This window comes from Capra hircus, chromosome 21 (assembly GCF_001704415.2).
Source record: "Capra hircus breed San Clemente chromosome 21, ASM170441v1, whole genome shotgun sequence".
Taxonomy (NCBI): Eukaryota; Metazoa; Chordata; class Mammalia; order Artiodactyla; family Bovidae; genus Capra; species Capra hircus.
This window is the reverse complement of record NC_030828.1, coordinates 58,658,497-58,674,428: the sequence shown is the minus strand read 5'-3', so window position 1 is coordinate 58,674,428 and position 15,932 is coordinate 58,658,497. Positions and strand designations below refer to the sequence as shown.

Genomic DNA, 15,932 nt, shown 5'->3' with positions numbered 1-15,932 from the left:
TGGATATTGTGAAGGGTAAGTCTAACGATCCAGGTGAAGCAGCTAGCATTGGTCCTAGAACATGGTAAGCTAGGAATGTCGCCATTCCCAGCGCTGCCTCCAGAAGGACAATGACACTCAGTGTTTGCAAAATGCTTTATTGTTATTGCTGACACTAAAATCCACGGTTAGTCATTAGGGTCTTCAAATGACACTCTAGTATTCGCGTCAGGCCTCCATTCTTCCACACCCAGCCAAGCCCACGAGGTTGTAACTTAACCCACAGGACAGTACAGTCCTGGGTTGACCATGCGTACCCTGCTGTCTGCCTGCTTTTCTTAAAAGGTGAGTGGCACTCAAATGCATTGAAATCGACAGTGATTGGTGGGGAACATTCTAGCCTTTTTATATGATTTAAAGGATTCTTCAGTCCCTGACCTGACATGGGGAAACTGATGTCCAGAGAGGGATAGTATTACCCAAAGTCACATAGCTGGGACAGAAGCCCGATTTCATACTCCCATCCCAGCATTTTTTTCCAAGCCATGATGAACGCATAGCTGGCACTGCCAACAGGTGGGAAGCTAGGCTTAGGGATACACTTCCTGTTGGAAATATCTACTGGAACAACGCTCCTGCAGAAATTGGTGGTGTTGGGCTGGGTAACAGGCGCTTGGATTCTGGGCTTCTCTCTGCCACTAACATGCTGTGTGACCCTGGGCAAGTCAACCTCTCTGGGCCTCAGCACTAATCTCCACTGATGAAAGGCAAGGGCGAAACCAAATGTTCTCCAAGGCACTCATGTCTTGCAATCATGTGAAAAGAAGCAGTCATCACTGTTTTGATGATATTCTTAATATTATGATTTGTGGGAGCCTCGTTAGTCAACCAAACCTGTGTAAATCAGCAGCTCCCAGCAGACAGACAGCCATCATGCACACTCATCTTCCGCTATGGAGGCTCCTTGAGAAATCCTCATTTCAAGGGCGAGTCACTTTGCCGAAGAAAAGGATGTGTTTGCTGTTCTCCACAATGAGCATCAGAAAGGGCCTGTTGAAGACTATTCTTTGAGAGCCCAATCGGGCAGATTTGAACGTGATGACTGTCCCTGTGGCTGCAGCCGCTTGGGTTCCAGACTCATCCACCTCCACCACGGCTTTGTGCACCATCTATGGGGGAGACATCAGGCATCACGGAGCCACCAGGGGCAGGGAGATGCCATCGGGGGAAACAGCCAAGCTTCTGCCGATGGCACCACCGTCTGAATCTCTGTGCTCCTGAGCCATGAAGCAGATAGGAGATGAGGTAACTGAACAACTACTGGGCCCCGAGGGCTTAGGGGCGAGTGCTCACGTGTCTTTCATTGAATTCTCACTGCCTCTCACAGCAAGGGTGTGACTCTCCGAGTTTATAGAGAGAAGGGAGGCTCAGAGAGGTCTAGTAATTGCTGGAGGTCACGCAGTAAATGAAGGAGTCAGCATCTGTTTCTTAGGTTTGATTGCTTAAGACAATCCACCTTCTGCAAGACACAGCGCTGGATAGCTTCCCACTGCTCAGAGGACAAGAGGCAAAGTGAAATCTTTGCTTCTTGAAGGAAAAGAGGAGAGAGAGAGAGAAAGAATTTGGAATGAGGGATGGGGTGAATAGAATGGAATAGAATATAACAGAAAAGGATAGAAGTTTCTGGAAGCAGGTGCTCAGGAGCTGGGCTCACCTCAGACAGCCAGATGCTGGAGTGGTTGGAGATGCCGGTCAGGTCGGCATTGGAGGTGAAGACGTCTCTGATCCCCAGCTTGGGGAGGACTTCCTCCAGCTGATAGGAGCCCTCGATAGAGAACTTGGGAAGATAAAGCTCAAGCCGCCTGGAAAGAGAAGAGGACCTTTTCTTAGACTTTCCTAGAGCACTGGTTCATATTCCTGCTATCTCTAGGTTTCCTAATGCTCCTCCAACCTGTTGCCTAGGATGGAACCCATCCCACTCTGGACTTGGACCTGAGCTGTCCCCAGCGGTCACTGCCCACTCAGATGTCCCACCAGATAACCCAGCTTCCAGCCCTGCGCCCTCCAGCTAGCTGACTCAGGCCCCAGAGCCAGGATGTCACATGATGCTTCTGGGCTTGGAGGCAGGTCCTGGGCCAGGTGAGTCCTCCCACCACTGCCGTGTGGCCCTGTGGGTGTGCCGCAGCAGGCTGGCCCAGCGTAGTGTGAAGAATACCTCTTCATGGGCATCCTGAGCCACTTCTTCAGCGTTTTTTCCTTCAGGCCATTTTCCACCTGCTCCATTTCCCCCTCTCGGGGGAGGATGAAGAAGGCAGTGGCGTTCCCTTGGTAGGGGACCCCCACCACCTTGCAGGAGAGGTTTCGGTCCAAGAGGTAGTAAAACTGGTCCTGTTGTTTCATCATGGGGACCCGCACCACTGTCTCCGGGGTCACGTAGAAGTCCTGCTCGTGGGTGCTTTTGAGGTTGAAGCTTGTCTCCCACTTAGCTACATATTAAAATGGAAAAGGAAGAAATTGTCAGCCACCAATGAAAAGTGTATTCACAGTAAACCTACCAGAGAGCATCCTCTTTAGAGCAGTATCGTTGGGAGAAGTGACAGCAAATCCTCCTCAATATAAAGACAAGCCCCTTCTTAATTCAGGGGACAGACTAGAACTTTGTGGAGCTATCCTCCCACCTCTGCAAAACAAGGAGGTTGGTTTTCATGTTTTCAGACACCCTTGACCCTAAATGCTGTTCGTCTGATTCTCTGATGTTGGTACTCAAGCTCAAATATCCCAGTGAAGAGGGTGAGTTCTTCTCTTTTCCACTCTTTTCCCAATATTGAATTTCAATCTAGGTTTGGAAGAAAGGTTCATAAGGGTCCTGAAAAAACCATGGTTTTTCCTGCTGGGAAGTCTTTGGTTGTGCTTCTTTCTCTGTCTGTTTCATATGGGCATTTTGTTCAAAGTGACACAAGTAATTGCTTTCATCTTCTTAGTAGTTATCAAATATAGATCCAACTCTCATGGACCAGTTAGCTTACTCCACAGCTGTCCTCTGAAGCCTAGACCTGGACATGAGGACAAGAACTCTTAGAAGGCAAGCTTGATCCTCACTCTCTGTGACCACAGGTAGGGGGTTTGGGTACCAATTTAACTAGTTTCCTCTCTCCTTTTCTTCTCACTCCCCTCTCTGTCCTCAGTCAGGCCCCATCTAGGGTGCTCAGGACTCAGCATCTAGAAGGAGAAGCAGGCATACAAGCTGAGAGGAGTAGGGATATTGACAAGAAATGCCAGGGAGACAGATGGGGAGTCTGACTCTCAAGGGGGGGAGAGAAGACAATTCGGAGGAATAGGTTCTTGTCCCAGAACTTCTGGGCTAAGGAACCAGCTCCTAGGAGGGCACAGAGGTGAGGATGTGGGTACCTCAGAGGAGCTGGCAAAAGCCCTCTAAGGCACATCTAAGACCCACAGTCCTTCCCTGAGTAGCCATGGTGTCCGTTTCTTTGGCATTGTGGCCTTGACAAACTCATGCTTCAGAGTTTATGTGGATGCTGTGGCTTTAAGTATTCCTGGGGGCCCAAAAAGGAACCAGCTTTTCCCCAGGGGAGGAAACAGCATCAGGCTCTTCATATCACCTTAGGCACTAAGAGGGGCTTCCCTGGTGGCTCAGCAGTAAAGAATCTGCCTGCAATGCAGGAGATGCAGATTTAATCCCTGGGTCAGGAAGATCCCCTGGAGGAGGGCATGGCAACCCACTCTGGTATTCTCGTCCGTAGAATCCCATGAACAGAGGAGGCTGGCAGGCTACGCAGAGTCCAACCCAACTGAAGCAGCTAAACACACACATATGCACCAAGAAGGCTAAGAAGGCATCGTCTCACCCGGCTGACTACTGACTTCATTCTATCACCAGGGCCCAGAGAGTACTAAACCCACTCCCACTCTTTTATGTGTGTGGGAACTGGTTCTGTTCCATCTTTTGTTTTGTTTTAGAGGGACTGGGGTTCTTTTGTTTTGTTTGTTTGTTTTTGACCAAAAGCATCTGCAAAGAGGAAGTTCAGATTCAAGCCCAAGGGTCTTACCTTTAAAGAAAATGTAATTCACCATGACCATGACCTGGGTGCCATCCAGGCTCTTAATCAAGTCCACAATCTTGCCTTTCGTTTGCTTTTCCACGTAATCATTGATCTTCTTCTTGGCCCCTTCGGGGTTCTCAAAGTCTGTTGGGAAAGTGTCTGCCAGGTACAGAGTCCTCATGGCACCCAGGAAGGCCTCCTGGATGGGCAACGTGGGCTTGGTGAACAGAGCGTTGCCCAGGCTCAGCTGGAGGCTGTCTTGGGGCTGCTGGAGCTCGCGCAGCAGCCTCTGAGAGGCGCCGTGGAGCTCCTCCTCTGAGCCTTCCTCCGGGCCTATGCCCAGGCCTTCCAGGATCTGCACCTTCGTGTTGGATCGAGCTCCCAGGGAGAGCATGGCCAGGCTCAGGGAGATGCTCAGAGGGGAGAAGAAGATGTTCTGATCGGGGGCGGCTGCAGCCAAGGTCCTGTAGAGGTCGAATGCAAAGTCCCTGCTGCCCGGGGACGCCGTGGTAGCCGCCGGCAGCACCTCCTGGATTTTCTTCTTTTGGGGGCGCCGGAGGGTGGCCATCCGCGGCCCGAGGAGCACCAGGCACAGGAAGAGACAGAGGCGCATCGTGGCTAACCCCCGTTCTGAAAGGGAGAGTGGGAAGATGACCTCAGAGAGGGCAGCGGCTAGCGCATCCTCTCAGCGAGAAGATCGCAAGATTAGGGGCAGGGCTGACCTTCGAAGGCGGTGGCAGTGCCCGCCCACCAGCAGCCTCAGAGGGCAGTGATGAACCCCAGCAGCTGGGAGGGAGTGAGGTTTTAGAGAGCACCAGAGGGGCGGAAGGACAGAGGCTCGGGGACGTGGGTATCTATGGCAGGGAGAAGGACAAGGCAGAGGAGTGAGACCCATGTGGGTACCGGGCAAGAAGATGCTTCTCATCCATAGGGAAGTACCTGTCACAGGGGACTGAGGATTCTGCCTGCTCAGCAGCTCTGAGGTTACTGGGAGCCGAGCAGCCTGTATCCCTGAATGACCCCTATCCCTCATTTTCTTGCTGGGGCGTAGCATTTGCAAGACCTCATTTCCTGCTATGAGCTCAAGGTAGCTGCTCCCGGTGGTCTCAGCCATACTGCTGGATTTGTCCCTGCTCATTCGGAGCACCCAGGTGGTGGGCAGAGTGCCAGGCTCCTGTGCTTCATGCGTGAACTCAGAATACCATCAGTCTCCCTCTCCTTCCCCAGGGGCTGCTCTAGGACCCCACAAAGCCACCCAGTCCCTCATCAGAGGCACCTTCCTCCCATGAGGAAGTTCTGACCTCTTACTGTGAGCTCCCAGGCCTCCCCTGGTGGGTCAGTCAGTAAAGAATCTGCCTGCAGTGCAGGAGACCCAGGTTCAATCCCTGGGTCGGGAAAATCCCCTGGAGCAGGAAATGGCAGCCCACTCTAGTATCGTTGCCTGGAAAATCCCATGGACAGGAGCCTGGTTGGCTGCAGTCCACGGGATCGCAGAGTCGGGCACGACTGAGCGACTAACACACACAGTGTGAGCTCCCAGACTTCCCTCTTCTTCGGTGATAGGCTGAATTGTGCCCCCCAAATCCATACACTGATGTCCAGAACCCCAAGACCCCCCAAATGTGACTGCGTTTGGAGACAGGGCCTTGAAGAGGCAGTCAAGTTAAAATGAGGTCTTTGGAGCAGGGCCCTGATCAGATGTGACTGGTGTCCTTGAAAGAAAAGGAGATTAGAGAACAGATTTATGGACAAGGGCGTGGGAGAGGAAGGAGAGGGTGAAATGAATGGAGAGAACAGCATGGAAGCAGATACACTAACATACAGAAAACAGCCAATGGAAATTTGCTGTGTGACTCACAGAACTCAAACTGGGGCTCTATAGCAACCCGGAGGGCTGGAAAAAGGTGGGACGTAGGACCGAGGTTCAAGAAGGAGGGCACATATGTATACCTATGGCTGATTCATGTTGATGTATTGACTGAAATCAAACCAATACTGTAAAGCAATCATCACTCAATTAAAAATAAATATAATCAAGGATTTTAAAAAAGAAAAAGAAAAGATTAGGACACAGACACACGCAGATGAGAGATGACCACACGAGAAATGTGGGGACACAGGAAGGAGGAGGAGACCATCACAGACAAACCAAGGGCAAGGCCCCAGGGGAACCTGCCCTGCCGACACCTTGACCTTGGCCTTCCAGCCTCCAGGGCTATGAGACCATGAACATGTGTTGTTTGACCCCCCGGCGCTCTTCTTTGCCTCCCCCAGAGAGGAGGCCCTCACCTCTGTCTCTCTACGACTCTCAGGTGGGCCCTGGGGCTCTGCCATCATCCTGGCCTTGTCCTCCACCCTCAGTGTCTCCCTGCCACCCACCTAGACTCCCCCTGTCCACCCAGTAACTGTTCCTGTGCCTGGGCCTCCTAAAGCCCTCCTTCCACCGACCGTGAACAGCACAGACTCTAAAGGCAGCAGGCTGGGTTCAAATCCCAGCCTCACTGCTCCCTCCAAGTGTGATTTGGAGCAAGTGTCGCTGCCCCACCTGTAGATGGAGGTCAGGACAGAACCCACACCAGGGGTGGCTTTAAGGAGTCCACATAAGCAATGGCTTGGAACCGGGCCCGATGCAGACGTGCTGTCCGAGTGTGAGCTGGTGGGGTTGCTGTGATGGACCAAGGCCCCACTCGAGACCCCTGCTTCCCCAGATGTACCATGGGGCTCAAGCTTTCACACACACACTCTCACGGGAGCCCAGTGGCAGGCAGACAAATAATTCCCATGATGGCCCGGTGTGCAGCCCCTTCAGCTGGGTGTGCGCCCCACCGTGGACACCATGTCATCAGGCCCCCTAGGCTCAGAGTGAGCACGGCCAAGGAATCACAGACCCACGCAAAACCAAACTGCAAAGGGCCCCCCACTGCTGTATTAGACATGGCTGGTGGGAGGACACCAGTGAGCCTGGGGGTCCGTGGACCTTCCTGTCTTTGTCTGAATGAAACCGACGGACTCAAGCAAGTCACACTTGGCACTCCTGGCCTCCAAATCGCACCCAAGGGCCTCTCGCCTTCTGAGATGACCCACACTCTGTGGGTTATGTTTCTACCAGCGCTGTTCTCATCTTCTGAGACAAACCACATTCTGTCTATGGAATGTGTGTCAGTTTAAATAAATCTACTTCTCACATTATCAAAAACAAACAAAAAAATAAATTACACCTGAGCCCACAAAGGAAGTTCATTTAGGATGTTCTGTCTGCCGAACCTCCAGGGACCCTGAGCCAAACACAGCGGCTTCAGGAGTCCCTGTGCCCGTGGGAGGCCCAGGTCCACTGCCAGCACCTCCACTGCTGGGTGCTGCGATGTCTCAACAAACATCAGTTCCTTTAGCCTTACACACCCATGGAAGCAGGTTCGATTACCGGCTATGAGGCAGGAGGTAGATGGACCCCCCAGGGGAAGAGTGACTGGAGATTCATTTTCTGTGGACCGAAACTCCAGGACGAGAATAGCAGGACAATTAAGGGAGAGGGATGGACCCTACCCAGAAAACACATGTTTCTCTTTTCTTGAAGTCAGGAGACCTCCCTGACCACACATGCCCAGACAGGCTCCTTGGAGGGCCAAGGAGTGATGTCAAGAAATGGTCTACCCATGAGCCTCCTCGGTGGGATCCATCTTAGCTAAGAGACGCATGTGCACACATGGGAAGATCCTGGGCTATGGCAAAAATGGACTGTGCACCAGGAAATCAAAATGGTTGGCCAAAGGAAGCCTGGAAGAAATGCCCCATAAAAGTAATTCAAACTGCCATGGGGATGTGAACTCAGTGACTGTCTGAATCTGCCTGTGTGTCTATCCCCACTTACAGTACTCCTTTTCCTCCTAATAAATACTTCACCTGTTTCACTACTTTTCATTTTGTGAGAATTCTTTTTTGCAAAGCAGAAGGGCAGGGCCTTGTCACTGGTCTAGCGGTTAGGATCTGGTGTTCTCACTGCCATGATCTGGCCTCAGTCTCTGGCTGGGAACCCAGGCCCTGTTCCAAGACGGTGCAGGCTGAGGCCACAAGATCAGCTCCATTTTACAGACGGGTCATCTGAGGCTCAGAGAGCTTGAGTCACTTGCTACTAGTGGCAAAGCTTGGGCTTAGACCCAGTTCGGACCCTGAAAGCTCATGCTCTGGACCACCACACCATTCAGTTCCCCAGATCCCTGGCCCTCCCTGTCTGTGTCACAGCCTTCCAACTTTGTATTTTCTGCCTCTGCAGAGAATTGAGAAATGGTCAAAGCTATGTTTTTTCCAGTGGTCATGTATGGATGTGAAAGTTGGACTGCGAAGAAAGTTGAGGGCCAAAGAATTGATGCTTTTGAATTGTGATGTTGGAGAAGACTCTTGAGAGTCCCTTGGACTGCAAGGAGATCCAACCAGTCCATCCTAAAGATCAGCCCTGGATGTTCATTGGCAGGACTGATGTTGAAGCTGAAATACTTTGGCCACCTCATGAGAAGAGTTGACTCATTGGGAAAGACTCTGATGCTGGGAGGGATTGGGGGCAGGAGGAGAAGGGGACGACCGAGGATGAGATGGCTGGATGGCATCACCGACTCGACGGACAAGAGTTTGGGTGAACTCCGGGAGTTGGTGATGGACAGGGAGGCCTGGTGTGCTGCGATTCATGGGGTCACAAAGAGTCGGACACGACTGAGCGACTGAACTGAACTGAACTGGGGACTCCACTGGTGGCCCAGTGGTCACAAATTTGCCTTGCAGTACAGGGAACATGGGTTCAATCTATGGTCAGGGAACTAAGACCCCACATGCTACAGAAAAAGCAAGCCTATGCACCACAACTATTGAGCCCGGGTGTCATACTAGAGGGTCTGTGAGCCACATCGAAGGACCCATAGGATGTAACAAAGATCCTGCATTCTCCAAGGCCGCCAAATAAAAAAATAAATAAGAAGCAGTCAGGCTTCCCATGCTGACACTCCCTTTTTGCTCCCACTTTGAGAGTGACCTTCAAGAAGGTCTTTAAAGAGCGTGGGTAGGTGGTGTGATCCTTTAGTCCGCAGAGTGTTAGAATCATCAATGTAGCAGATGCTGCTTAAGAAACAACTCAGTTCAACCCTCCCCCTACACCCACACACAGATAACACTGAGCTGATAATTACCATAAAAGAAATGCTTTCAAAGAATAGTTACAGACCACAGAGGAGTTTCCTGCTTGGACAGTGGAGCCCAGGGGCAGCTGGTCAGGGAGCAGGAGTGAGAGTTCCAACCTCCCATTCTCCTGTCCCTGACAACAGCCTGGTAACCTTGGGCCAGGCCCTTCCCCTCCCAGGCCTGGAGGTCTGGTGCTGAGACCCCACCACTGGCCGCCCCTCTGAAACACCAGCAATCTGATGGACGAGAGCTGTTTCTCTCAGGCTCCACTGGGCTTCAGGTTTGGGGCCCAGAAAACCTTGTTCCATTTAGCTCTCTCCCTCTTATAGATGCCACTATTTATTAAGGACTGATTAAATGCTCTCTAAATATAACTGCATTTCATCTTTACCAAAAGTACCATTAGTCCCATTTTACAGCCAAAATAAACTGAGTCTTCGCTGATGGATCAGTGGTAAAGAATCTGCCTACCAATGCAGGAGACGTGGGTTTAATCCCAGGGTTGGAGAGATCTCCTGAAGAAGGAAGTGGCAATCCACTCCAGTATTCTTGTCTGGGAAATCCCATGGACAGAGGAGCCTGGCGGGCAATAGTCCATGGGGTCACAAAAGAGTTGGACCCAACTTAACAACTAAACAACAGCAAGAAACTGAGGCTTAGCAAAATGGAATAGTTCGTTCCAGCCAGTGAGTAATGGATCTGGGTTAAAATCCAGACTCCGACTGGTGTACATGCTGCCTCTTGGCTCCGATTTATGAGGATGACACGCTGTTCCCCCTCTTCTGATTCCCAGGTGTCTCCTAACCTGTTCACCTGCAATAGCTCATTTATGTTCCTTGTCTAACTGCAATGCAGGAGACCCAGGTTGGATCCCTGGACTGGGGAGATCCCCTGGAGAAGGAAATGGCAACCCACTCCAGTATTCTTGCCTGGAGAATCCCATGGACAGAGGAACCTGGTGGGCTACAGTCCATGGGGTCACAAAGAGTTGGACACAACTGAGCAACGAACACTTCACTTCACGGCAACATGGAGTTGATATCATTGTCACAATTGTCCAGGAGAGGGAACAGAGGCCCAGAGAGGTTACTTTTGAGATAGTAGAGGCCTGGGGGTGCTCATTTCAGGTTTCTGAGTTTCTAAGTCCAGGCTTTGCAATTGCACTCATGGGCCTCTGGGGGCAAATATATGGCTTACAGAGTTTCATGCCAACCTTGAGCCAGTGGAAAGTCTTCAGGCTCTGTGAACCTGGCTCTCAGGAGACCAGCTCCCACTGCGTGCCAGCAGAACCTGGCCCGGCTGACCCTCTCCTGGGTCCCTGACGCCAGTGTGTCTGCAGAGATGCTCCCACATGTCAGAGGGAAGAAAGTGGATCGATCGGGCTGATCTGGCACCCCAGGCCAAAGGGATTTGCGATTACAGAGGTTGGGCATTGGATAGGCAGGTCCTGGGCGGTCCTCCCACTGGTGCCCCACCATCCAGCCTGGAAATCTGCTGGTGTTTATTCCAAATGTTAGGCAACAAAGTCCCACCAAGGTCGACTTTGGACTCAGCTGTGGGAGGCGGCCGTGTGGCTCAGGAGGGTCTGTCTACTATCTGCTAGTTACACAAAGAGAGACAGGACTTGGAGCCGAGGCAGAGAGGGAGAGATAAAACACAGCTTCCCCTAGATCCTCCAGACCAGGGGGAAGAGCTTTCCGGAATCAGGGGCCTGGGGAACTTTCTTAACTTCCCTCTCTCCAGACCATCAGCAGGGCTTGTCGGTTTCTAGCTCTGAAATCTGCCTGCCTCCTCCCATTTTCCTTGTTATCATCCCAGTGGAAGCCTCTTTTTCCTGGACTCTGCTTCTCCTGCCCCTGAGAGCCATTCTACATACATAAGTATATTCTGAAATAATCCCCTTCGAACACAAACACGGGCAGGGCGCTCCCTTGCCTAAGGACACCATTGCTGCCCACTGGCTTGGTAAAACCTGTGATTACACGATAACCCATGAGGCTGCCAGCTCTGTCTGGCTCTCACCAGCTGCACCTGACGAGCTCTGCCCCCTAGGACACACGCCTTGTTTTTCAGTTCCTAACACAGAAGCCCTGTCCCAGTCCTGGGCCCTTGCACACTCCACGCTCCCTCCTGGAAACCTTTCCCTGCCTCTTTCACTAACGCCACCTGGTCTCTGGGTCCAGGCTTCCACTCATCCTGCTGGTACCCTGTCCACACCTGGCCATACCTTCACCACTGCTATTCTCTGTAAGGGCTCCTTTGATTGTTTCTCTCAAGGCTCCATCAATTACAGAAGTGAAATTACATATGGGTGTGCTGCGGGCTTCTTTTGTCCAAGCCTCTCTCCTACTAGAAACTGTGCTTGTAAGAAAGGACCTTCATCTCTATTGGTCCCGCCATGACACGTTCAGTCAAGAGGTGGTGCCCCAGCACCCCTGTGGCATGAATGGATGAGTGGATGGATGACTGGACCTGGGCTCCTTCTCTGTAATTCAGAGGTGTTAGAACACGTGCTGGCCACCGAGTCATGGAAATGAGCCAGGCTGGGCATCCAGGGCTGAGCCCTGGCATTCCTGGGGCTAACTTGCCAGCTGACCTTGAATAACTTCTGCACTGAAGCTCAGCTTCAGTTTCCTTTCTCTTTCTTTTCTAAAACTACTTTATTGAGGTCGGACTGACCTGCCAAAGGCTGTACATATTTACTGTACACAGTTTGATGAGTTTGGAGACCCAGGAAGTACACACCTGTGAAATCATCACTGCCATCCACCACTTCCCAAAGTTCCCTCCCACCCCCTTTATTCTTCAAGCTGTGGTTTCTTGATCTGTCAGCAGGATGTTGGCCAGAGGAGCACTTTCCCTTTTGCTGTTGTGTTTCATGCCCAAAGCCTCATCTTTAGAAAAGCTGAAAATTCCACTCACTGTATGTCTACATTTTATTTACTTAGCAAATGGCCAAATGACCACTCTCGGTGGCAGCCTCCTGACAGGTCAGCCTTATCTTAGGGAAACAGATTGTATTCGATCATTTTTCCTGATTTCCAAAGGTGAAAGATTCCAGGTACAGAAAACAATAGAAGTTATGGTTGGTCCAGCATGTTCCGGGGACCAGACGTTGTGTCCCCACCACTTAGTTCAGGGTTTCTCAACACTGTTGGCACTTGAAGCCAGGTCGTTCTTTGCAATGGGGGCTGTCCTGTGTAGCGCAGGGTGTTCACAGTATCCCTGGCCTGTCATCTCCTCCTGGAAGCCAACAGCAGCACTCCAGTTATGACAACTAAAAGTGCCTCCAGACGAAGCTGTGCCCAAGAGGCAAACCACACTTGGGTGAGAATCACCACTTTATTAATCTCCACAATCACACCCTGCAAGGGGTACAGTAATTTATATCTTATCCATGGGAAAGCTGAGACTCAGCCAGATATAGCATTGTCCCCAGAACTACACAGCAGGGGCGGGGGGGAGGGCACACACACATATCTCTGCTGTCTCAGAGGCCCTGGCTTCCTCCCTCCCCACCACTGTCCTGCTCACCCTGGGACACGTCCAGAGTTTTTAAGCCCTCCAAATGCCATAACTCCAGAGGCCATTCCCCACTCCCCCACCACCACCTCAAGCCCCACAGGTCCTCGGTTCACATTGCCTGTACTTACTCTGTCCGATGATGAACGTGCACACAACAGAGGCGACTGTCCGTAGGGCTTGGTAGAGAACTGGCTGGACTGGAGCCAGCTTCTGTCACTGACCAAGCAGAGCCCCGACTCTGCCTCTCCTCCGGCCCCGCCCCTCCCCTGACTCCTCCCCTCCCCTAACTCCTTCCCTTCCCTGGCTCCTCCCCTTCCCTGGCTCCTCCCTTTCCCTGGCTCCTCCCCTTCCCTGGCTCCTCCTTGTCCAGTCGTTGGCAGGGCTGAGCTCTGACCAAGACCAGCCCCTCACTGCTCTGAAAACCCTACATTAGCCACCAGTTGCTATGGCACGAACACCCCAGGGGTCCAGGCTGGACAGGTGAACAGCTGTCCAGACACAAAGAGAGAGACACTCTCCCAAACCCACTTTAGCTTTGTTTCCTGCAGCCAATTTGCTGCGGATCTGGGGAAATGAGAGCCCACGCTCTATGCAGGCTGCACACTTACGAGGTTCATGGACTCCTACAGCCAGCTCCTGGTGGAAATTAGATGTCTCAAGAGGGTCTTTGCCTGGAGAATCCCATGGACAGAGAAGCCTCCACGGGATCACAAGAGTCAGACATGACTTAGCGACTAAACCACCACCACCACGATGGCTGAGGTGAGGGATCACTGTCTCCACCCCTCTTATTGCATCAATAACTGCATTGAGGCTCGGAGAGATGAAGGGACTTTTCTGAGACGTGCATTAGTTAGGGACAGACTGGGGCTGAGTGTTCAGGCCGCCAGCTTCAAGGCCAGTGTTCTTTGCAAAGCAAAAGTCTGTCTCCAGGATTTCTGTGGGCTCAGTTAAACTGTGCTTTTTTACCTTGATATTGGGGCTTCAAAACTCAGCCCCACTCTTTCAAGACTGTTTCCAAGTGGTGGGGTGTTGGCTCAACCCTTGTTTCATTGCCAATGTCCTCATGCTTGGGGCTTCCAAATACTGGGGTGTACAGTGTGTGGCCATGACCCAGAAGGCTGTGTGAGTAAATGTGGGGTATGCAGTTGATAGAGGAAATAGAGGGTCGGGTATTACCCAGAGAACATGACCTTGCTGCTCAGCAAACAGGGTCCCTCTAGAACCTCTGAGACATCCGCTTTCTCACTCCATAATTTTGGACCCAGTTTTGTCCCTTTATCTAGTTTAGTACTTCCAGCTGCCCTACAGAGGGGATAATACTGAGGTTTGCCTCGATCTAGAGACAAGCACAGTCACTACCGGGCATCGGGTGCTTGCTGTGTGCTCACTGCCTTTGCCGTGCACTGGAGGATGGCTGCTGGAATCCCTAAGGAATCAGTGAGAAGATGGAAGTCGAGAGAGGATCGGTGATCGGTCCAACGGCACACAGCTGCTAGGGAGAGGCCTTAACAAGGGGAAACTAGGTCTCATTTGTTCAGGCTTTGTTTTCCATCCATTGTGCCATGTGATAAGCAAGAGTCCCTCATCTCATAACCAACAGATTCCCAAACTATGCTTTATAGGAAGGAAATCAGTGTTTGTTACCTTTTGAGAGTCTCTTGCAAGAACAAAGTCCCACACAAGGATATCAAACCAGTCAATCCTAAAGGAAATCAGTTCTGAACATTCACTGGAAGGACTGATACTGCTGCTGAAGCTGCAATACTTTGGCCACCTGATGCGAAGAGCTGACTCATTGGAAAAGACCCTGATGCTGGGAAAGAGTGAAGGCAAGAGGAGAGGGGACAACAGAGGATGAGATGGTTGGATGGCATCACAGACTCAATGGATGTGTATTTGAGCAAACTCTGGGAGATAGTGGAGGACAGAGAAGCCTGCCAGATTGCAATCCAAAGGGAAGCAGGAGGAAATAAACAAGGGGATGTGGGGCCTTGGGCCCAGGAACTCCAGAAGCAAACTCTGCTGACACGACACCTTGATGTTGGCCCAGGAAGACCCATTTTGAACTTCTGACCTCCAGAACCATAAGAGAATAAAATTGTGTTGCTTTACTCCACTCAGTTGGCCCTAATTGGTTACAGCAGCAATGGGAGGCTAGTGTAATACCTTAAAATGGGTTTCTGATGAAAGATGGGAGTAAACAAGATGCTGAAAAGACTTCTCCAGCCTGTGTGTATGTCTGTGGAGGCACCCCAGGTACCATGTCCCAGGCTTACGTTCTAGGGACTAGCTTGAGAATTTGGGGAACAGGGCAAGCCCTGACTCCCCATTGCCACTCAGAAGGGTTCTGAAGGAAGGGGGGCTGGGGGCAGGGACACTTGGAAGAGAAAGTTCTGAGGGTGTCTCAGGGCACAGATTAGTCTGCTCTGGCGACCAGAACAAAAGACTACAGACGGAGGGGCTCACACAAAAGAAACATGTTTCTCAGTTCTGGCGGCTGGAAGTCCGAGACCAAGGTGATGTCTGGGTTCTTTTCTAGTGAAATCTGCCTTCCTGGCTTGTAGATGGCACCTTCTTGATGAGTTCTAACACAGCCCCTCCTCTGTGCTTGTGTGGGGGCAGAGAAAGAGGGAGAGAGAGAAGAAGTAAGCTCTGGTGTTTCTTCCTCTAATAAGCACACTAAGTGCTATGAGATCAGGATCCCATCTTTATGACCTCACCGAACTTTGATTACTTCCCTGAAGGCCCATTCACCGGGGGCTCAGGCTTCAATATGCAAACTTCTGGAGGACACAATTCAGTCCACAACAGCTGGGGTGAGACAGTAGGATGAGCCAGTGGCCGGGATATGGGGATTTTAAGGACCGAGTAAGTCATGCTAGATTAATTTTTCCATTGACATCAAGAGCAACGAAGAACACTATTCCCAATAGGTGAGTTTCACCCTGGGCAGAACCGAGTTCTGTCACCCCCGAGAGAGTGTGACAGTGTGGAACAGAAATGTCTTTCAGTGGGGGCTCTTACTATTCCACCTTCTTGGTCCCCATCACTGTCAGCCCGCTTTACCTGCTCAGGCCACCTGCCAACTCTGGCAGGCAGGTGGAGTTGTGACCCTGCTCTAGGGGAGAGCTGTGATAAGAGATAAGATGAAATAACAGTAGTGAGTATTTGTAGAACAGCAAAGGTAGGTGCTTTAGA

The 15,932-nt window shown here is 51.4% G+C and overlaps 1 protein-coding gene across 1 annotated transcript; it reads right to left on the bottom strand.

Annotated features, from left to right (window-relative positions):
• Positions 118 to 12,975, bottom strand: SERPINA5 (serpin family A member 5). The gene is made up of 5 exons (XM_005695358.3): positions 12,860 to 12,975; positions 4,047 to 4,670; positions 2,195 to 2,465; positions 1,694 to 1,841; positions 118 to 1,148 (listed from the first exon to the last, which is right to left on the bottom strand). The coding sequence occupies exons 2-5, from the start codon at positions 4,651 to 4,653 to the stop codon at positions 960 to 962; spliced, it is 1,215 nt and encodes a 404-aa protein (XP_005695415.1). The 5' UTR covers positions 4,654 to 4,670; positions 12,860 to 12,975; the 3' UTR covers positions 118 to 959.

Coding starts and splice junctions, on each gene's coding strand:
- SERPINA5 (XM_005695358.3), bottom strand. CDS start 4,653: ATGCGCCTCTGTCTCTTCCTGTGCCTGGTGCTCCTCGGGCCGCGGATG. Junction 1,842..2,194: donor CTCAGGATGCCCATGAAGAG/GTATTCTTCACA, acceptor TTCTCTTTCCAG/GCGGCTTGAGCTTTATCTTC. Junction 1,149..1,693: donor CCAGCATCTGGCTGTCTGAG/GTGAGCCCAGCT, acceptor TCTCCCCCATAG/ATGGTGCACAAAGCCGTGGT.